This window comes from Pezoporus flaviventris, unplaced genomic scaffold, assembly GCF_033815535.1.
Source record: "Pezoporus flaviventris isolate CSIRO_AGI_PZ_B2104156 unplaced genomic scaffold, CSIRO_AGI_Pfla_v1 ptg000036l, whole genome shotgun sequence".
Classification (NCBI taxonomy): domain Eukaryota; kingdom Metazoa; phylum Chordata; class Aves; order Psittaciformes; family Psittacidae; genus Pezoporus; species Pezoporus flaviventris.
Genome location: NW_026892584.1, coordinates 12,546,532 through 12,570,550, shown reverse-complemented (window position 1 = coordinate 12,570,550; position 24,019 = coordinate 12,546,532). Strand labels below are relative to the sequence as shown.

The following is a 24,019-nucleotide window of genomic DNA, read 5'->3' as shown; positions in this document are numbered from 1 at the left end:
CATACCCACAGCCAATACAAAATTGTACAACTGAACTTCAGAACCAGTCATGTGCCTTATAAACCTTTTTCTCAGTTCTAAAGATACAAGGAATGCGTTTTATGTAAAACCCAAATATAGCAGCTTTTGTATTTAACATCATATTTACAACCTGAACAAGCTGAAATATATGATTAAGACAGATTTTGAAGAGCAGATAGCTAAAAGCAAAGAAAGTACATCAGAAGAAGCTCATGAGATTGAGAAGCTTGCTGAAAAAGAACTCAAAGCTGAAGATTCTGCAGAAAGGCTGAACGACTCTTAAACTTCAGTGTATACTACTGAGGAATTATTTACCCAAGACATACACTTTGAGGTGAAGAAGAAATACTGTCAGATTGCAGTATCAATAGAGGACATGCTGGAACAAATTGATCATTAGAGCAGCAAGTCAGCAACACCAGATAGTTGTGTTCTAACAGGATTTTAATACAGTGGTAAAATTTAATGACTACATCTTAGCAGTACAGATACTCGATTCTTGACAGCCAGAGGGCAGAAAATATTGCCAGAAGCACCAGAGGCAATTTGGGGAATCACAAGCATACCACCTTTATTTACTGCTTAGGTTTTCATACAGATTATGTCAGAACGAAATATAGACAGGTATGTACCTTCCCTGCAGCTAAACAATAGTACTTCGTTCATTAAAGCACCAGGATGTACTATAATCTCTGAGAGTGACAAGTAATACTTGTAACTAAACTGCAAGAGAAACACATTGTTACTGCAAATATAAGCTGTAGTTCCTACTGTAACAACACCCAAAGACAAACTACATTTTGTCATAAAAGAAAAATTCATTTCATTTAATCCTGATATTTACATATATATACAGGCACACAATCACATAGAATCATACACGTATACATGCAACTTTTTATGGCATGTATGAAGGAAAAAGGATATTACATGTAAAGGTTGTATATCTTTTCAGCAAAATGGTAACCAATCACTTCTACCTTTAGATTACATTCTGAATTAAAAAAGAAAACACTGCCAGAGGAATCCTATTGAAAGTTATTTTATGCACTTCCTGACAGCAAAAATATTCAGTGAATGCAATCTTATGTTTCAAGCCTCTTTCCATCACTTAATTTCTATCATGAAAGAAAAAACAAACATGAGACCAGCAAAAGTTTCTGCACTCCTCATGTAATCCTATGCATAAACTATACTAATAATCAATTTAAGTGCATGTTACCTTCACATCAAAGAGCTTGGGAATATAGTTTGCTACTAAAGCTTACAATTCTCCACCTCTCTTATTAAAGATGATCAGATTCTGATGAATATATTTCAGCAAGACAGTGTGCACCTTACAGTGTGCCAAGGAGCACTGGCATGTTGCCCATGGAATATATATCAGATGCAGTAACCTGAACGGAAATCTACAACAAAAAAATTGTCACACCATACTGCACTTAAAATTCATTCAAGATCTATTTAGTTAATACCAGTACTTTCTTTTAACATCATGTCCTGGGTTCAGCAGTAGCAGTCATGTTTCTCCTTCTTGGTAGCTGGTGTAGTGCAGTGTTTTGACTTTCAGCTCGGGAACAGAGCTGATAGCGATGTTTTGGTTTGGCCAAGGACTTTGTGAGCCTCATGCTCTGCCAGGGGGGAGGGGAAGCCAGGAGGAAGCAGAGACAGGACACCTGACCCAAACTGACCAAAGAGGTATTCCATACCACAGCACGTCATGCCCTGGATGTAACTGGGAGTTAGCCGGAAGGGCTGGGAGACTGCAGGGTTGGAGGAGGTATCGGTCGGTGCTTGGTTGGGCTTGGGGGGCGAGTTATCGGTCGGCTGGTGCTGAGGTGTTGTATTCTCTCCCTTGTTATTTCCTTTATCATTATTATCACTGGTGGTAGCAGTAGTGATTTGTGTTATACCTTAGTTACTAAACTGTTCTTATCTCAACCTGTGGGAGTTGCATTCTTTTCGATTCTCCTCTCCGTCCCTCTGAGAGCAGGGGGAGGGCAAGAAAGGGGGGGAAGTGAGCGAACGAATTACCTGACTGGGTTTAAACCACGACAGTTCTTTTTTGGCGCCCAACGTGGGGCACGAAGGGTTGAGATAACGACAGATTTGACTGGATTAATAGTCACTCGTCACAATGCTGATTTATTGGCTCTCAGAGTTGTTCTTGTTGATCTCACAGCTTCAGACCGTTGTAACTTACTTAGAGCCGGTATTTGCTGTGTTAGTGTTTATCAAGTGTGGGGCCTGGGCTAAGGTTCTTGTCTCACTGTGCTTTATGGCAATGCCTTGTAATACGGGTGGGCTCCAGCAGCAGGGCGGGACGGACGTGGCCGTGGACTTGTACCTGGCCGTCCGGCTGCTCTTCACCGTCCTGGCCCTCACCCTACTCTCCATCTTCGTGAGGCTGCGGGGAGCCGAGGGGGAGCGGCCCCGGGAGCCGGCGGCAGCCGAAGCGGCCCGGGAGAGCGGCCCCGGGCACCAAGCGGCGGCGGGAGCGGGGCCGGAGGCCGCGAAGGGACGGCTGCCGGTGGAGGAGGTCGGGGCGGTCGAGGAGCGGAAGGAGGCGGCTGCTGAGCAGCGGGAGAAGGCGGCGGAGGAGCCGAGCCCCGCGGCGGAGCCGAGCCCCGCGGCCGAGCCCAGCCCCGCGGCCGAGCCGAGCCCCGCGGCCGAGCCGAGCCGCGCGACGGCCGAGAGCATCCCCCGGAAGCCGCCTGCCGAGCCCCAGGAGGATGCAGGAGACCACGCAGCATTTCCCAGCAAGGCAGAGGAGGAAGAGCTGGACTCAGGAAAAGAGAAGCCGGTGGTGGGAGAGCCGGCAAGCACAGCAGCTACACCAGCCCCAGTGACAAGCACAGCAGCATCCTCTGAGAGTTCTGAAGGCTCTGAATGGCCTTTGGGTATCCTTGGGACCTGCCTGCTGATTGTGATAGGGATCAGCATGTTGGCACACACACAGGCTGTGTTCTACCCACCACCATTTTGTCTGATCTCAAAAGTTAAGCAGAGTCAGGTTCGGGTCTTGTCTGGGGTTAGACAACAATATAGGGGGACCAAGAGATTTTCCCCAAGGCTGGACAGTCATGAGTGGCAGGGTGTGTGGGACAGTATGGGCAAGTATCTAGTCCACTGGGCCCCTCCAGTGCTTTGGAAGCGTCGGAGATGGAAGGCAGCTGTATGGAGTCCCCAGCAACAAGCTGCAGAAACTGCTGAAGGGGACAGTGAATTATTTTAAGCCTGGTGGGCCCATGGCACTTCAGGCCATCAGAGCAGAGATGCAACACAGAGAGGGACTCATGATCGAGGGGTGGACTTAACAATGGACACTATTGCCCAGGTTATTCACGAGTGTGAACACTGCACACAGTCTCTCCTGCTCTGGAAGACTGTTACAAGAGATGGAGCCTGACATGGACCAGATGGATGCAGCAGCTTTATAGGGACTGGTCCATGCACTAAGTTAAGAGTGCACCGAGATAAGAGTGATGGTATATTGAAAATGTGGGATCTGAGCACGACGTGAATGGTATGGAATAAGGGGTGGATAATGTCCTGGGTTCAGCAGTAGCAGTCATGTTTCTCCTTCTTGGTAGCTGGTGTAGTGCAGTGTTTTGACTTTCAGCTCGGGAACAGAGCTGATAGCGATGTTTTGGTTTGGCCAAGGACTTTGTGAGCCTCATGCTCTGCCAGGGGGGAGGGGAAGCCAGGAGGAAGCAGAGACAGGACACCTGACCCAAACTGACCAAAGAGGTATTCCATACCACAGCACGTCATGCCCAGGATGTAACTGGGAGTTAGCCGGAAGGGCTGGGAGACTGCAGCGTTGGAGGAGGTATCGGTCGGTGCTTGGTTGGGCTTGGGGGGCGAGTTATCGGTCGGCTGGTGCTGAGGTGTTGTATTCTCTCCCTTGTTATTTCCTTTATCATTATTATCACTGGTGGTAGCAGTAGTGATCTGTGTTATACCTTAGTTACTAAACTGTTCTTATCTCAACCCATGGGAGTTGCATTCTTTTCGATTCTCCTCTCCGTCCCTCTGAGAGCAGGGGGAGGGCAAGAAAGGGGGGGAAGTGAGCGAACGAATTACCTGACTGGGTTTAAACCACGACACATCACAATCACTACAACATATGGAGGGTGCCTTAAGGGAGCCATGACTCAATCCTTGAACATTTTTTACAGGTCCTACCTAACACTGCATTACAATCTCCAAGGAACTGGAAGCTCAAACTCACCAAGGATTCGAGGTGAGAAAAATAAATAATCAAGCCACCCACTTCTACACTGTACATAGCTTCTGAGCAGCCTTTTATGTAGTATGAAGCAGATATAAAAATGAGAAGGAATAGATCACCCTCAGCCATTTGTCATATTATAGAACGAAAAAAAACCCTGACACAGCCAGAGTATTAATAGTGGAATATGAGGGAACCTTTTTTGGAGGAAGGGCAGAAAAGCATCTCTGAACAAGCTGTACCCACTGTTTTCTTTAAGTCAGAAGCTTGGCCTATTTTGAAGCTGTTGTACCTATTTTAAACCTGTTTTACTATTCCGTTACTACACAACACATATAGTGAAGACATAAATAACAGTACATGCTCAAAAATGTACTTCTGGAAAAATCAACTTAAACCATTGACCAATGTTTAATAGGTAAGGCAGCAAAGTGAAAATTAATGTGTTTTATGTATAAACTCAAAGTCTCTTAAAGATCCTGTCCACAACCCTGCTTCTGGCAGATATTTGAAAGATTACAGTATCATGGTCTATCAATGAAGAATATCTTAACAGGACCATTCTCTGTATAAAACATTGTCTTGTACTCTGCACCAGTGGCCAACATCCATGTAAACATAGCCTCATGTAAACATAGCCTCTTTCATTAGAAGTTAATCATAGATTAGTCTTAGCTCAACTATTTGTCATTAATTAAAAAGCATCATGAATTAACACTATCCTATAGTCAGAAGAATCTATGAAACATAAAAGTAGATGCTGTCTCAGTATGCAGTATGTTATCAAGTAGAAACCTCACTGCAAAAGTTGCAGTTCAGAAAAAAGCAATATACTTTTATTCTGCTAGATAGTGCCATACTCCTACCTGCTAAAGGAACTGTAAATATTACAGTGAAGCTACATTAATTGTGCTGAGCTTGTATAATTAGGCTTGTAAATCAACAATACTTTGACTATTATTTTTCCTGCCTAACCACTACAACTAACTTTACAGAAGCCATCTGATATACTCACTATATACCTTTCACTGAACACAGTGGCTTTATTTATCCCCACTCATTTTCTGTTTTTCAGCCAGATTCAAACACAATTCAGCATTGGGATAAAACTGTCTACAGTATTACCCCTGCAAACAGCCATGGCGAAGGTGGAAGACAGCAGAGGCAAGTGCAATGATGACAATGTGTTGCTTAACTGAAGGAATGGACATAAAAGATTCAGGCCTTTACCTTATACAGTCCACCTCAGATAATATTTCAATGCCTAACATGCAATGCAATCTGTTACTATATTGAAATATTCTGGTTCAATGAATTTATTAACCTGTGAAAGTGAGAACACTCACCTCTTATGCTTTAGGTTTGTTTCCATTTGGCTTGGTTCTACTTGATAAATTAATGACAAGCTTATGAATAAATTTGATTTTCCTGCCAAATTAAAACTGGTTTTCTTGCTTTAATTCTGGCTTGATGTACTATACCCTGACTTTGTACAAAGCTCTCTGTCATTATAGGTGGTTGTTACCCAAAATTAAAGAAACCATTTTCCTCTGAGAATCAATATGAAATTTCAGGCTGGCTTTGGAGTATTTCCCTTGACCTTGTTACAGATTTTTGTCTCCAGGTGAGCTTATTGCAGCTTTTTCTACTCAAAAAAGCTTGGTGGCATATTGCTGTTTGAAACCAGTATCAAGTTTCAGAGTAACAGGTTAACAACTTCAGGAACCAAGAGAAACAATCTCTGGTCAACTGCCTGAATCTCCAAAATGATACACAGAGTAAGAGAATATTGAAGAATATTTTAACACACAGATGGCAAACTGCATGTACAACCACAGACAAAGAGAGAACACACATCATTTTCCCATAGAAGTTCTGACAGGATAACTGTGCTATCTATCTGGACTTTTCTACAGGGAGAAGAAGCTACAGATCTTACTCTAACTACCAAGCTACTATTTTCAAGTGCAGATTTATCACTTTTGTCATTTCTTTGTTACACATCCATATTTCTAAACAAGAATACATGCAAATTTCTGAGTTTTGTGAGAATATATCATACATAAGTACTTACTATTCAGAGAAGTCTTACCTGCTACCAAGGATTGGCTCCCCAGAGGCTCCCAAAGCAGAATAGTCCATGCCATAGAAATTCAGCCCTAAAAGTATTTTATTCCTCCATTTTGAATCAGGATCCAGTACTTGAACACAGGCTCGTACCCAGGAAAGAGGGGAATTTGGACCAGGCCTGTCAAGTTAGCGAGAAACAAACAGGTTGTCAGAAAAAGTGCACATTCATTCTTGGCCTTCTCTTTTTGCCTAGTATAAATTGTAAAAAGCAAACTATGGCACACAAAAATCATTGAAGGTTAGCCTACAGTATATAAAGGTTAAATGTACATTCTCTAGTGGCTTGAAGTGCTGAAGTACAAAACATGCTTGCCCCACTCTTGACTTTGTGATTCCCTTCCAAGGTGAAGGGACACAAAATGTCTTAAGAGTGGGTAAGAAAAGGTTTCCACCTAGCACATTTTCTTTGTCACTGGGCCTGGCACAATGCCTACACAGTAATTCACAACTCTTTATGACTTTAGCTTTTTTCAGTAACATCCTCAATGTTTTTACTGTAAACTGGCACAACATACTGGGACGAAATCCGCCATTTATCTACAGAAAGAACTAGAAAATCAGTGATTGGTTTCAATAATTGTTTTAAGGCTTATTTATGGACAAAATCCTAAACAGGCAACTACTCAACAAAAAGCTAAATTAAGAACAAGGGCAGAGCCTTAATTCACAGAGTAAATGAATTGTCATACATACAGCATCAGGACATGGTGCTCTTTCCACTCCTCTCTCATCAGAGAGGAGAGCAGACTTTATCGCAAACACTCGCTAACATGGTAAAAGGAAAAGCATATTTTAGTTTTACAAATATCAACAACATCTACTCCCTTCTAAGTACCTGCCTCAGAGCCTTCTGGATATCTGTGCCATTAAAACTCAATCTGCTAATACAGTACAGGAATGTTGCTGGAAATTGTGTCCATATTTAAAGGCAAAAGAATTGTGACAAAACAGTATGTACTATCCTGCATTTCACATACTTGGACCAATCAAGGCAAATTCAGGCAAAAAAAAGATTTTATTTCTGTCAAATCCCTTCTCAGACTAAAAGCATTACATGTTATAAACTATATTTATTTCAAATACAGCGGGTATGAACTGAAGAATGCTTCCCTCCTCCTTTCAAGTAAAAAAGATTAGGAACTCCAAGTCAGGTCTAAGTAATTTAAAGCACCAGTGAAAGTATAAAGATGTGACTGTACTACAAGCTGTGATTTTAACATGGCACAAAGCATGGTGCAGCTCTGCCACACAGGAAAGACATAGCCTACAGAACAGAATTCTGAAATGCATTCAGGGTTCCAGATGGGTTTGTATAGCATGAACAAAAGCCCTTATCACTTCAACTTCATAGATCTCAGATTTACCTAGAGGAAACCTAAGCTGGATACATCGATGCTGCATATTCCAGCAGGAGAGTAACAAAAAATTGTTTTAACTTCAGTACATATTACTGTCTATGTTTGTTCTCCTCTAGGTCGCTTGGCTTGAAGATGCAGAGACAGGCCTGGGGAAGCAGGTATACAAATTCTTTTCAGAAGAGACAAAAGTTGCTTTCTGCTAAACCTGTCTAGACATTATCAAAATGCTAACATACTACAAGTGACAAAGATTTTAGCGATATAATAAAAAACAAAAATTATGGCATTTCTAAATCTGTCAGTTTACCACAAATATTAACTCTGGACAGTCCCTTGAAGCAAGACACACAGAATCTAACAGGAATTCCAAAAGCATGTCCTTTCCCTACGATTTGAGGTGAACCATGCTTTTGGAGAACAGTAACATTAAAGAGTCCCTGCAAAATTTAAGGACCTCAGCTACACTGCTGTTTCACTTTCACTCGGTTAAAAGTATTAACTAGTACTCCTGAAAATTAGTATTCATGTACAAGAGTGAGGTTCTGTATTATTTTCCAGTCAGATCAGTTCCCTGATCTGGTTTGATGAACTGCCATATAAGAAGCTGTATCAGGGAGGCACTCTGCTGCCTAGGATAAGGCAAATGAGTTGTCATTGTTGAAAAAATTAGCTTTGAAGCACAACTGACATGTATTAGATTATTCATGTACCTATCCTGCAGAACTGTGCTACAAAGTAATAACAAAAGAACCTGCCCTGGAAAAGAGTAAATATCGTGGAACTAGTAAAAAAGTATTTTTTTACCTTGAGTACAAAGCCTTTCACAATATCTGGGTGCCAAATGTATTTTCCTGTTAAACAATGTCCTGAGCTCTTGGTTTGTTCAAAATTCACCTATCCTAATTAATAATCCAAAACCTCATTAACTAATACAGTTACAACACACTATCAACTTTACTAAAAAAATGACCTCATACTGTAGATTTAATAGTGACTGAACTGGGAGTCAGTTCCTTCAGCAATCTTTTTGTAATGTTAGATGGAGTCTTACCGTTGTGGTGTTGAATAGTCGTATGTCATGAGACTGAAGCTGTCTATTGCTGAGGCCAACTGATCAAATTCTTTCTTTGTGAACATTCCTGGCTGGTTAGTCCTTTTAAAATAAACCAAAACAAAAACAGGAAGAGATAAATTACTACAATAACTTGGCTTATTCTTTCCTTCAGGTTTCATACCATTTGATCAGGTAAGAAAAATCTTTCATTCCAAAGGTGGCAAAACAAAGATGCTGCAATGCCATTCTTATAATAAACGTCAAAGAAAAGAAAAATCTCATCCATTTCTTCCACCGGGGGGGGGGGGGGGGGAGGGAGGGGAGGGGGGAGGAAGGGGGAAAGAGGGAAGGGGAAGAGAAGAAATCTATTCGATGACTTTCTCTAGACAGAAGTCTAGTTATGCCTTCTGCACGTCTTTGCATGAAATATGGAACATGATTTTTTTACTTCCCCCTTTTTTTGCTTATTCTTGATTTACAAAATCTAGCATTGGGTCAACATCTACTTTAGCTTCATGGTTGAGGGGTTGTATTTTTGACAGCTGACTTTCTTCAACCATTCAACTCGGAAACAATGCACGCAAGTTGCCTGAAAACGCTGAATCAGTTTTGAAGAGAATTCATTAACCTTGAACTAGCAGCACACATAGCACAGCAGGGAACATAAGGCACCCTTAATCACATTGCAAAGATGGCACTGAACAAAAAAGGAGAAGCTGTTGTCAGGCTGAGGGCTCTAAGGCACATTAAGCATATTAAGATGAGAAAGAGAAATTACATATTGTCCTAAACAGCCTGGGAGAGTAGGGTTCCTAGGGGAACGTAAGGAAAGGAGAGGGAAAGGATAGAGGAAGAGACAGAAGAGATTAAAAAAAAACATGGTTTAACAGCTACAAACCCTGTGGTGCCACTCTGCCATTTAAGGACAGAGGATTATACAAGATTCCTCTAGAGAGTAGACCAGACACTCAAGAATCCAGATCTTCCCAGTAGTATCATAAGCTGCTACTTGATGCAGAAGTTAGTAGGCAATCTCTGTCTAGACAAGGTACCCATTCAAACTACTTATGTTCCATTTTAAATGTTGAAACCAAAAAAGATGCTCAGTGACAGATGCAAGTAATAAACTGGAAAAAAAAAATTGCTTTTTTTTTGACCTTATCACTTTTGGATCAGTGTGCAAATTCTTCATCCAACAATATGAATAGATCATCAGAGCATAGCAGTGTTCATTTATCAGTTTACTTTTTGTTCTACCATTCTATCACATTAGAAGAGAGGATAACAGAATACAGGTTACACAGTGGAGCGGACTAAATTATGTAACGTGCCTGTCATGTTATAAGGGAGCAAAGCATGAACGATATTTGCAAGTCAGGTCAATAAACCTGATGAAGCATACACTGGATTATGTAGCTGTAATCATGAAGCATAGTGGAGTACTGTTAAGTCTCAAATTTTCAGAACCACTGATCTACTTGTTGTTGCAGAATGACTCTAAGAGCAGGACCATAGAGTTCTGGAGGACTGTGCAAGCAAGGCAGGGGGTGGCCCCCACAGGTGGCCGGAGACCGGACCTGGGAGGAGAAAGTGGAGGAAGCTGTGTGGGGCTAACCAATACTGTTATGCCAAGAAGGAGTGGCTGAATACCACTCCTATATATGTGTGAACTGCGTCACAAATAAGGTGGAAGTTGCTTATCACCCATATTGGGTTGGCCTGTCTGCTTCTCCTCGCCGCTTACAAATGGCGCCCGAACAGGGACGCGGACTACAGGGCCCTGGTCGCTGGGGACCCGGATTACAGGGCCCCGACTAGCGGGGACCCGGGATACAGGGCCCCGGTCGACGGGGACCCGGGATACAGGGCCCCGGTCGACGGGGACCCGGGATACAGGGCCCCGACTAGCGGGGACCCGGAATACAGGGCCCCGGTTTAACGGGGACCCGGAATACAGGGCTCCGGTTTAACGGGGACCCGGGATACAGGGCCCCGATCGACGGGGACCCGGAACGGCGCGTGAGCGGCGCCGGCGGCAGCGGCCGGGAAGCGCGGGCAATGCCGCTGCGGTGGTGTGACGGACCCGGGTGCTTGGACTGACCGAAAGAAATCCGCCGATGGGGCGAACCAGACACTGCTGCGTCGGGAGGCCGATCCGGAGACAGAGGTTACAGGACGACCCAGAAGAAGACGATCCGGAAAAGGCTGGCCATGAAAATGGACCGAGAGGTAGCCCTGGACTTACTACAGTGCTTCTTACAAAAGCGGGGAACTGAGCCCTGAACTTTTTACAGTGCTTTTTATAAAAGCGGGGAATTGAGCCTGAGACTCTAAAGCAGCTAGCAGGTCTAGTGGCTAGGGAAGGCGAAGAGATTTTTTTTGCAGATCCTAATACAATATTTGAGGAGAGTGAGTGGCGAAAGTTTGGTGATGAACTATTTGACTCGGTGCTTAATGATTATAAAAAGGCAAAGAAACTCGGTAAACCACGGAGGGAAGTAATAAACTGTATAAAAAGATACAAGGCAGAAAAGAAAACTGCCGCGGTAGCAACGGAGAAACTAGGAACAGACGTCCCCGGTCGGTTGAAACCGGGGGAAGATTACAACTCGTTCGCCCCCCAACTCGCGGGAGCACAGGGTTTCCCCCCACCCCGCACCCCCCCCCCCTTCCTTCGCCTCCATCAGAAGGTGCCGCGGAGGAGGTGTAACCCCCTGCTCCCCCACCACCCCAGTTCCGAAAGTAGGGACTTTGAAAAGGACAGAGAAAGTATATTAGAAGGTATATGCATGATAAATGTCGAGGAATCCGAAAGAAAGAGGGCGGTGCCTCGGCGCCGGATCGATTGCGGCGCCACTGTGAAGCGCGCAGTAGAAAATAGGGATCATGCGCGAGCGGGAGATTTAAAGGAACCGCGAGCCTCTCCAACCCACTACGCCCTAGAGTGAAAAAATTTTTAACTCAGTCACGGAGGAGCCAGGTCTGCAGATGGCCACATACCGAACGAGATACATCTGATAAGAAAGACACAGCCTGCGAGCAACGGAGACCCCGAGTTCGGTGCAGGATCAGCCCCCGAATTCCCTGAATCCGAGCCAGATTTATATCCTCTGCTTCCAGACCCTGACTTTGTCTCCCGGGTCGGTCTGCTCAGACTTACTGGCCCTGGAGACGCTCAGTTGTAACAATGGGTAACCAAATATGTGATCATTACTGGGGAATTTTCTGCAGTGGGCATCTTTGCATATCCTGTGTTTACTACACAGCAGGGGGCTAAAGAGTGGGAAGCTCTTGATCTCAAAATAGTTAAGGAGGCCTGACAAACAGTGACCACGTATGGGTTAAAATCCTCTTATACTCAAGCTGTATATGTTATGATTTTTTTCTTGCAATTGACAGGGGGAGCCCATACAGTTTCTCTGTGATACTCATGTACTAGAAGTTGGTAAATATGAGTATGTCCAGGTTTCTATCAACCCTTAGAGACCTCTGTAGATACTGCTGGCCACTTCTTCCAGCACAGGCTGGCCACCTGTGTCGGAATGAGTGTGCATTTTGGTCAGTATAAAAGCCCAAGCCTCATGCGATGTGGGGGAGGCAGAGCCTCTGCAGGGACGCCCGCTAAGATTGAGCCTGCCACCTCACACTGCAATGATGCTTCTCGGAGCTGGTTTGCTGTTAGTCTCCACAGGGTCCTTGTGCCATGTTCTGTACGTGGAACTGTAGTGGGAATAATGATAGCTTTTGCAGGGACAAAAAAAAAAAAGAGGGGGGAGAGAGAGAGTAATGATGTTACATTTAACTTTAACCTGTCTACTTCTGAAGAACTGATAACCTGGGGGAGGGGGTATATTTGTGCCCTCCTGCCTACAGGTCCATGGCGACTGTCTGCAAAGTTTGTCAAGCCTTGCCATGAGCTGGACAGACGGACGAATGGATAAACCTGATGCCTCAGCTACAGGAGCTGACCGTGAATACCCCAAGCAGAATGAGATGGAGGAAGAGAAAGAACGATTAACTGCAAAACATCACTTGGGGGCAACTGAAAAGTAACACCCTGAATATGTGTGCTTGTAAAGTAGCTATATTAGAGGTTGTGATTTTGTGTATAAACCCACCTGTATTTACTAGCTAGTTGCTAATAAGAAACTGCACCTTGTATTGTATAGATTTGTCACTTGTAAAAGAGATGTTAGAGTATGGAAATTTGCAGTAGCTGCTAGAAAATGCTAAGGCAAAAGCTAGAAAAATTTTAATACAATGGTAGTGTTATAAAGCAGGTGATGGAACAAATTAAGAGGGGGGAGAATTCCACTGGTAAGAAGTTTCTTTGGCTAGTCCTTCACTGCCATCAGCATCTTCAACATGCTGCTGCACCCTGTAATAGTTACTCTGCTAATGTAAATTTGTGTGTGCCTTGCTGTAGTAGCGACTTGTTACTGGATAAAACAAAAGGGGGGAGATGTGGAGACAGTGTTCTCACAGGAGAATGCATAATTGGTACATAGGCTTTGAATAGTCCTGAAAGATACAGCAAGGCCATGAGAGGCCTGAAGAAGCTTAAGCAAGCAAGATAAGAGGCTGGAATTCACCAAGTTAATGAGAACTGTGGACTGTTGGCAAGCTTTCAAGGTTGAGTTCTCACACCTGTGTTTAACCAATTATATGTTAGTCACTAAGGGTCTTCAAAACATGTATCCAATCATAATATGCCAAATCACTGTAAGTGCTTCAGCCGGGGCCTTGGCTCAACTAAGCAGACTGGGTTGCTGAGTTGCTAAGCAGACAGTTCTACATCGAAGGCAATTTCTGATTTGTTTTAATGTTGACTCTGTAAGACATGCAACACTGCAGAACCTTTTGTTGTTGGAACAGGGACATGGATGTGAAGAGTTTGATGGAATGTGTTGTATGAGTCTCTCTGATTATGCTAATTCGATGCACACACAGCTGAGAACCCTGGCTCAGCTTACCCAGCAATAGTAAATGAGCAATATTCTAATAACTAGATGGTTGTCTTCACGGGGCATTACAGGTTGAGTCAAACACTGTTGTTTGAAGTATTGCACTTATGTATCATTGTTAGGTTAATCATCGTAGCTATTAGACTTGTTTATAGTTGTGTGATAAAACAGGTGAACAGAATAACCCATAATGCCTTGCTTGCACAAAGAAAAAGGGGGGAATTGTTGCAGAATGACTCTAAGAGCAGGACCATAGAGTTCTGGAGGACTGTGCAAGCAAGGCAGGGGGTGGCCCCCACAGGTGGCCAGAGACCGGACCTGGGAGGAGAATGTGGAGGAAGCTGTGTGGGGCTAACCAATACTGTTATGCCAAGAAGGAGTGGCTGAATACCACTCCTATATATGTGTGAACTGCATCACAAATAAGGTGGAAGTTGCTTATCACCCATATTGGGTTGGCCTGTCTGCTTCTCCTCGCCGCTTACAACTTGTCATATTACAGAGAAACCCATCTTTTTCCTTTCGTGGTTTTAACAAATTAAAACAGACCTTCACTCCTGATCCTACTGGTGGACCTCATTTTTTTTATAGTTATCTGCTTGTCATTTACTGCAACTGCAAACTACAGTTGTTCTACAAGAATAAGGAAAATGAAAGACATCTTTGAAACAATGTCATGGCAACTGTAGGCAAAGTAATTCCCCAATGCAAACTAGCAAACCACATTTTCAGTAAATTGATTGTGATCACTCATAAAGGGAAAAGTATAAAAAGTAATTGTTATGTGTTTTAGATATTAGGGCAAGTTGGATTGCTTTGTAGATTAAGCTGGGTAGTACTTTAATGAAATTTGTATGTGTAACTTGCCCTCTATATCCATTTTTCATATACAGTGCCAAGGACTAAGAGAGGGGGAAAGAATAAAATTAAAGCAAAAACAAAACCAGGTTGAAATCAATTATTGCTATAGTTTTCTCCATTTTCTCCAAAGCAAGCATGTAACTGAACTACTTCCACTACACAGGAATGCCATCTGAGGAGCAAGGTCATAAATTTTCAACTTGGAACAAACCCAGCAGCAAGGAATATGCTTCATCCATTCATGGATAGTGTTAAAACACCAATGCTATTCACAGAAAGCAAGTACCACTCACCAGCTCAAGCAGCACCACCAGTCAACTCTGCTGTAGCCAAGCACCTTGGGAAACTCTTCACTGGAGCAAAACTGCAAGTCTTTGATTCATGCCTTGAGAATCATTCTTAGTCAAGAAAATTGGCATTCAAGGATAAAACCTAAATATTTTTCAACAGCTGTTCTGCTTCTTATCTGAAGTTTTCCAAACATTTTGATATTTAATCATAAACTTAACTCAAGGGCAGGTATGCGATCAGGAGAACTGGGTACCCTGGATTTTGAGAAGGCTGAGGTTCTTAATGGCTTCTTTGCCTCTGTCTTCACTGGCAAGTGCTCTGACCACACGACCAAAGTCTTGGAAGGCTGATGCAGGGACTGTGAGAATGAAGACCTTGGGACTACTGCAGGAGAGGATCTGGTTCAAGACCATCTTAATAACCTGAATGTACATACGCAAGTCCATGGGGCCTAATAAAATCCACCCACGGGTCCTGAAGGAGCTGGCGAATGAAGTTGCTAAGCCACTGGCCATCATATCTGAAAAATCATGGCAGTCAGGTGAAGTTCCCTATGACTGAAAAAAAGGAAATATAACCCCCATTTTCAAGAAGGGGAAAATGGATGACCCGGGGAATTACAGACCAGTCAGTCTCACCTCTGTGCCTGGCAAAATCTTGGAGCAGATTCTCCTGGAAGGCATGCTAAGGCACATGAAAAACAACAAGGTGCTTGGTGACAGCCAGCATGGCTTCACTAAGGGGAAATCCTGCCTGACCAACCTGGTGGCCTTCTATGATGGGGCTACAGAAATGATGGACAGGGGTAGAGCAGCTGACATCACCTACCTGGACTTGTGCAAAGCATTCAACACTGTCCCACATGACATTCTTGTCTCTAAACTGGAGAGACATCAATTTGATGGAGGGACCACTCGGTGGATAAAGAACTGGCTGGATGGTCGCACACAAAGAATTGTGGTTAATGGCTCAATGTCCAGCTGGAGACCAGTAACAAGTGGTGTCCCTCAGGAGTCAGTATTGGGACTGGTCTTGTTTAACATCTTTGTTGGTGGGGACAGTGGGATTGAGTGTGCCCTCAGCAAGTTTGCCAATGACACCAAGCTGTGTGGTTCGGTTGATACGCTGGAGGGAAGGAATGCCATCCAGAGGGACCTTGACACACTTGTGAGATGGGCTGATGCCAACCTCATGAAGTTTAACCATGACAAGTGCACGATCCTGCACCTGGATTGGAGCAGTCCCAGGCACAGCTACAGACTGGGCAAAGAAGAGATTCAGAGCAGCCCTGCACAGAAGGACTTGGGGGTGTTGGTCGATGAGAAACTGAACATGAGCTGGCTGCAGTGTGCGCTTGCAGCCCAGAAAGTCAACCATGTCCTGGGCTGCATCAAAAGGAGCGTGACCAGAAGGTCAAAGGAGTTGATCCTGCCCCTCTACTCTGCTCTCGTGAGACCTCACCTGGAGTACTGTGTGCAGTTCTGGTGTCCTCAACATAAAAAAGACATGGAACTGTTGGAACAAGTGCAGAGGAGGGCCATGAGGATGATCAGGGGACTGGAGCACCTCCCGTATGAAGACAGGCTGAGGAAGTTGGGACTGTTCAGCCTGGAGAAGAGAAGGCTGCGTGGAGACCTCATAGCACCCTTCAAGTATCTGAAGAGAGGCTGTAAGGATGCTGGGGAGGGACTTCATTAGGGACTGTAGTGATAGGCAAGGGGTAACAGGTTAAAACTTAAACAGGGGAAGTTTACATTGGATATAAGGAGGAAGTTCTTTACTGTTAGGGTGGTGAGGCACTAGAATGGGTTGGCCAGTGAAACTGTGAATGCTCCATCCCTGGCGGTGTTCAAGGCCCAGTTGGACAGAGGCTTGGGTGACATGGTCTAGTGTGAGGTGTTCCTGCCCATGGCACAAGGGAGAAATGATCTTAAGGTTCTTTCCAATCTTAACTATTCTATGATTCTATCTTTCCTGTCTCTTTGTAGGGAACCACTGATTTACTGATTTAAAAAAAAAAAAAAAAAAAAAAAAGCCGTCTACATTTTGAGCATAATGTTTAAGATACAGAAATATTTCCCATTGTTAGCTATGTCACTTTTGACTTGACCAAGAAGTTTCTATACATTTTTGAGAGATTTTCCATTTCCATTTGTAGGCTCCTGACCCAAATTTCTGCTAGACAACCCAGGAAGACAGGAACAAATATTCCCTTGAAAGCTAGGTCTTATATGCACATATTCCTGACAATTTGTATTTTCCTATGGGACATTTCTACGTTTGTATACAGAAACTCTTATAGGGACAACATCACAGACTTGAAGAAATCACCTGCTTACCTTGGTATTTCCATATAAACAGCTTAAGAGTTTCACAGTCCCTTTCTACCATTCTATTCTTTCACATCTAAAATAACTGCAGAGGAGTTTGCTTCATAGCCTAGAATATCTATTACCTGAATCTTCCAAATAGTATGTGGTCATATGTATCAGAATTCCCATTAGTGATTTACTGGTAAGTATTTCTGTAAGGTTTTGACTTTGTAGTCTTTCATATTGAAAGACTGGAAAAAACACTTCAAGCATGCAAGCTGCATTCATTTACTTTCAAATGAATCTACATTCTCAATTACTTCTTGTCTCACTATGATTGCACTCAAAATGAAATAAAAGTTAAAAAAAAAAAAAAGTCTTGTAACTGACTTCTGTTCCCTGTAAGTTTGAACTGCATTCTTGTTCAGTTATCTCACACTCCCCTTATAAAAGAGAAATTTTCTGTATCCTCATGTTGTTCAACAGTCCTTCATAATGGAAAGCTGATTGAATTTCTGTTTCCTGTATATATCTATTTCAGAAGTCATCTTCTCAGTAATGACCTAATTTTCTTGTGGTGTATAATTCTCCATTTTTGCTGTAAAGCAACTGTTTGTAAATCTTCCCTTCTCCCATATTTTCTTCAACATCATGTATTATTGGTTTTCATAGCTCCTTCCAGTAAGGAGCATTAAGGTATAATGCTATTGCATTTTTTGAACACAGACCAGTGAATTCAGTTAAAGCACAATCACTGAATATCACTGTTTCATCCTGCATGCAGTCTGTTCTACAGCAAACAGGAGAAAGAACTAAAATCTCTACCCTGTGCATCACACAGTTATAGGAATTGATAATGAGGTAGCCAAATGCATAAACAAACCAGATCTGAAACCATTTTCTTTCCAGGAAAAACCCTCTTGGCAGTTTTGTAGCTACACTATCTCTTTTTATGTTCTCAAAAACTCTAAGGATGACAGCTCACTGAAGTAATGCTCCACTATCAGTATTCAATAAACAGCTCTATGTGGATCCTGGTTCCAGTGGATGTTTTGCAACTAGATTCTCTGGTGTCTTACGTATGTTCCATTTACAAGTCCTGCTCACTGCTGGGTCTTGGGAAAAAAAGATGGGTCATCTTCATCTGTCCAGCTGCCTATTTTCATGAAGTAGCAAGGACCTGACTATTAAAACTCTATGCCTATGTCAATTTGTTTGAAACTAGTGAAGTGCTAAAAAAGCTTTTGCAGAGAGATGAAGAACAGAAGAGATAAAGCTTACAGACTGTTACCTCAGGAATTGTGCTAAAAATTTAGTAAGACCTGTCTGCAACAGTATTGGAAGAAGCAGGCAAGTCAACAACAGGACCTTGACACAAGACTGATGTTCAAAGCCATAAACAATAATTACAGATTTAATCCCTGCTGTTAAAAAAAGAATGTGACCATATCAAATGATTAACCAAAAAAAAAAAAAAAACCAAAAAAGAAAGATTCTAGGGCAGATGAAAATAAATATCATACATAGTGGGGGCTGAATTCCATGCAGCTGACTGGAGATATTACAAAGCACAGCATGATTTCCATCTCTGACCTGTCTCCCTCAGTGAGCACATCCTTGCAGACAACAACATACCAAGGCTTTTGCAGAGATGCGTATCACTCATTAAGCATTTCAGAAAATATGGATGCTTAGTATTCCAATACATTCACAAGCATTTCTAATCCAGCATTCTTTTTTCCATTTCGTTTGTAAGGACAACAAGTTGCAAGAGCTGAAGAATTGGATGCAATTATATTATCCAAATGTCAGTTAAATCAGAGTTTAAATACAGTGTCGTGGTTTAAGCCCAGTTGGCAACTCAGCCACACAACCACTTGCTCACTCCCTCCCCCTTCCTCCCCCCAGCTCCTGGAGGGATGGGGAGGAGAATCGAAAGAATGTTAACTCCCACAGGTTGAGATAAGAACAGTCCAGTAACTAAGGTATAACACAAATCACTACTGCTGCCACCAAGAATAATAATAAGAGAAATAACAAGGGAAGAGAATACAACTGCTCACCAGCCACCAACTGGTACCCCGCCCAACCAAGCAATGATCTAACCCTTCTGGGTAACTGCCGCCAGTTTATATAGTAAGCATGACGTGCTGTGGTATGGAATACCTCTTTGGTCAGTTTGGGTCAGGTGTCCTGTCTCTGCTTCCTCCTGGCTTCCCCTCCTCCCTGGCAGAGCATGAGGCTCAGAAAGTCCTTGGCCAGAACAAACATTTGAGCAGTAACTAAAAACATCAGTGCTATTAGCACCGTTCCCAGGCCAAAAGTCAAAAACACAGCACTGCACCAGGTACCAAGAAGGAGAAAAAAAATGACTGCTACTGCTGAACCCAGGACACACAGTATCTGATTCTGTGGCCTAAAAACACAGATCAATAAATCAGGGACTGTACATTGCAAAACCAAAACCAAAAATTCCAAGTTAGTGTTATTTTATTTTTATTAAACCATCTCTATGAAAATTGCATGCCTCTTAAAATAGAAATAAAAATCAAACCGAAAGGCAACTGGAAATCAAACAGAAGGACAATCATTACTTCTCACATACACTCTTTCTGTTGTGGCTTTTCATCTAGTCCTACTCTTAGGACACTCTCCCAGTTTCACACACTAAACAGATGAAGACAGAGACAAAAGCAGGAGGATCCTTCCCTTCTCAACTAACCCTTATCTTCTTAGCATCTCCAAATTACATTTTGCTCATATAATATGAAAGACTACCTTATTGTTAATAAGTCAGAGAAACATCATCCCAAGAGATAAAAATTATGAAGGAATGAGCAAATGAGAAAAGGGGAATGTTAATGAAAACATGACAATTTAGCAGTTCATTTCTAATGAGTTGGAACAGCCTGAATGTCCCAAGACAATTTCTGTAGCAAGCCTAGGCTATACCTTAGGGAGAATGGTGAAGGTAGTCTGGGAACACTACAGTAACATTCATTCATTCATTGGTAGATTTTAAGAGTTTGTTAGACAAACTGCTATCAAAAGATGCACTGTTATAGTTTATTTTGCATTAGGATAGTGCACCTTCCAATATTATTGGAAGCACCATCTACTTTTCAGAATAGTAATTTAAACTCAGAAATAAAAACCTGCAACCCTACTTTTTCACTTGTCTTTTGCTGCTGCACCGATTTCATGATAGGAATGGTAAAATTTAGCTGCCTTCGAAGAGCACAAGGGCAATCTGTTAGTTGTCCACAGAAAAGATCACAATTTAAAATTAAAAAAATAGTATCTCTACCAAATGCACCCTAAAAACACAAACCTGGCTGATTTTATTAGCATTACTGAACATGTTCAAGTTTTCTTAATGGCAAGAATCTCTTTACAAAATTATCAGATTATGATAGGCATTTAGAAAACAATGACAAAACCCAGCCAGCCTGACAAGCAAGGAAATGATAACTGACTGCTACAGATTCACAATACAAAAGAGATGGGAGTGGTTACTTCACACAATGTGCTTCCTATCACTACGGGGCTGTAAATGATAACAGACTGACAAGTAAAAACTTGCTGTATTTTCTTCAGGAAACAAAATGGTATTTATGTACCAAATGAAATTTTTCCAAAGCATTGAGGGTTGGCACTCTTCATTAATATACATATTCCATCCCAGCTGTTGTCTTTGCAGTACTTGCTCTCCAAATAGGGAGGAACACTGGATCTGTTCTTGTCATGGAATAGCCTACACAGTTTTCATGAAGCCAAACTAATTACCTGTGGTCCATCTGGTTTAGACCAGTAACAGAAGTCAAGAAGGAGGAACATGCCAAAAATTATATGTCCTGAAAAGAAAGTATGAAATCGCAGCAGACACCTAGGGACAGATGAGCCTGAAAACTGCTGTCCTCAGACCTGAGGACACTTAACACCGTATTTTTCAAGTAACTTAAGAATTTCCGTCTGAAACTGTTAAGCAAGCATCAGAAATTCACCTATCTGACAAAATCAGACAATCTGAATACCAAGGAAGAAAAAGTTTCTTTCAATAACTTGTCATTGTATTTGAAGTTTCCATTTTTGAGACGTTAACTGCTCTCTTTAATGCCTAGTTCCTTTAGGTTGCTTCATCTTCTTTAGGGGAATCATTTAAGCAAGATTCTGCATAGATGAACATCCACTGTGTCACCATTTTGTTATCCTAATTTCCAAGCTATTCTAGCATCTTTCATGCCAGGGCTTAATGCCCAGGCAAATCATGCTCCAATAGCAGAACATCATGCAAAACAAGCCTGTCCTGTGGAGCATGTAAGTCTAATTTAAAAACTCCATAACCTACGAAATGCAGGTTTAATTCCTCCTTGCAAAGATTAAAATGAACTTCGCCCACTCCCCCTGCCCAAAACTTACACAGTAATTGCTCTACAGGAGCTGGCTCAGAATTGGTAGAGCTACAAATGCCACAGTGAGGAATACATACCACTCCTTCTTCTCTTTGAATGTTATTAGTTGACCAATAGATTATTCTAATGACTTTCCCTAACAAGAATTTAAAAACTGATGTGCACACCTGATTCAGCACATATATGTACAGTCAGACCTTGGCTGCATTAATTTTATATAGTAAGGCATAAATTTGTTCTTCACGAGTCCTTTATGAATCTAAAAAAAAGTACACTGAACCTTTCTCATGGCTGCAGTCAGAGGCTTCCTGTAGCAAGCTGGCAGCCCACCAAGCAGCAGCAAAAACAGGGAAGTCATTCGGAAAAGAAACAGAAGTAATTTAAAGTCACATTTACTGCAGCTACCAGAATTCAGTTTCAAGAGAGATGTGACTGACAGACCTATACTTTAAGCATTTATACAGGAAAGAAACAAAACCCATGAGCCCAACAGCATGACTGAGTATTATTCAATAAGATTACTATAATTTGAAGAGATTATTAAACTTTCTCTAATAACTGTTACTCAGTAGTCAGTAGTCATTTCCTACCCAGTTTTCTGCTCCTCTCAATATAAACTCGTATCTCAAGCTGTACGTTGTGATCCAAGTCACACATATTTTACAGGTTCTCTAACATGCAATAAAAACTATTATGCCAGCCAGCTAGCCTAGACAGCTCACTTGAGAGCTCTGGAAAGAAGGAGATGAAGCTACTTTAAGACAGTCCTTCACAACCTCAATGTTTTTTGCAGCCAGAATAAACCGAGTAGCTAAAATCTTAATTTTGAAGAAGTCAACTTTAGAGGTAGAAAATACTGACAGCACATACCTACAGAAGCTTTAACAGGGGAAGAGGCTGTAGATTTACTTTTTTACTCTTACATGTACAAATATGAACATCTGGAGTTGGGGATGCTTGCTGTATTTTGAATGAGGAGCATGGATTATGTTCAAATATTTGAAGAGAGAACAATGGTCTGGATTCCTACAGCTTTCAAATGAAAGCAACTGCACTCTACTGCTGTGCATTTCAAGAAGCCAACAAAGACAAATTTGATTTGGAGTATCTGCCAAGACTTTAGTAGCTTTACTATGCTCTTTTCCATGCTCAGAATCTACAAAAGTGAAAAACAAATGCCATGCTCAACTATAGATTTAACTGGACATTTCAGGAGCCAGGAACAACTTGTGAGCAAGAGTGCTGCACACCAGAGAAGTATTTTGCAAACTTCCCGACAAACAGATATTAAAACAGCATTACACTGGAGCCAGCTGAAGAACCCGAGAATCAAAACTTCTGGTTTGCAGGATGTTTTTGCACAAACTGAAAATCCTGCTTTTCAGCCATTTTTGGTTCCAGATCTTAACAACTGACTTAATTCAGTTGTCTGGCTTTCTTCTAAATTGCAGAAAGCAAATATATGTTGTTTTGACCATTTCCTTCTTGTATTTATCTTCAGAGATTATACTAAGTTTAGCATAACAAAGGTAGTAGTAACTTTAAATCTTTAGCAAGAACGTTTTAAGAAAATAGATCACTTCAAAATGCTGGGTGTTTCTGTCCTCCAAATCCATTGTTACATATCTTGCTGACAGCATACAGAACAATTCTAGGATTCCCCCTAATACAAAGCTGGATCTTGATCAATAAAACCTGTAGTAAGGTCTAAAAGGCAGCTGATTCTCAGAACAGAAGAAAACCACAAAGAAACGTCCACTTATTTGGAACAATCAACTAGTGGTTTAAAGGAGGAAAACTCTGTTACATAAATATATCTTCATAAATAGCAGAGACCCTAGGAAAAGCTTCCCAATTTCTCCAGAAAAGTTTTCACTTTCTACTCCACTAAAAGGATGGTGAGGTACTGGTACAGGGAGCCCAGAGAAGTTGTGGATGCCCCATCCCTGAAAGTGTTCCAGGCCAGACTGGCTGGGGCTTTGAGCAACCTGGTCTAGTGGAACATGTCCCTTCCGAGGGCAAGATGGTCTTTAAGGTCCCTTCCAACCCAAACCATTTTGTGATTCTATGAAAAGAACTGTTTTCAACAAGATAACATCTTGTTTTCTTGGAAACATAATTTCTTACTTCCCAAATAAAGTATTAGTATATTTTAACCTTTATAGCCCCCATAAAGTCCTGGAAGGGCTTCAGCTAAATTCAGACTAAATATTTGTCCAGATTGTTGACAATATTGGAATAATTCCTGCCTAAACAACATGACATGAATATGTAATAGGAATATGTTTTAACTGGACATGTAAGAGTAAATCTTCCCCTCCTCCCTGGCAGAGCATGAGGCTCAGAAAGTCCTTGGCCAGAACAAACATTTGAGCAGTAACT

General features: G+C 42.1%; 1 protein-coding gene across 5 annotated transcripts in view; it reads right to left on the bottom strand.

Annotated features, from left to right (window-relative positions):
- The window catches only part of CHID1 (chitinase domain containing 1), a 127,095-nt gene that overhangs the window by 71,194 nt on the left and 31,882 nt on the right, over window positions 1-24,019 (bottom strand). For all 5 annotated transcript variants that reach the window (XM_061463171.1, XM_061463172.1, XM_061463173.1 and 2 more), the window contains 2 exons: window positions 8,795-8,896; window positions 6,348-6,503 (listed from right to left, as the gene is read on the bottom strand). In XM_061463171.1, the coding sequence (XP_061319155.1) occupies window positions 6,348-6,503; window positions 8,795-8,896 (258 nt within the window). The remainder of the gene's footprint in view (window positions 1-6,347; window positions 6,504-8,794; window positions 8,897-24,019) is intronic.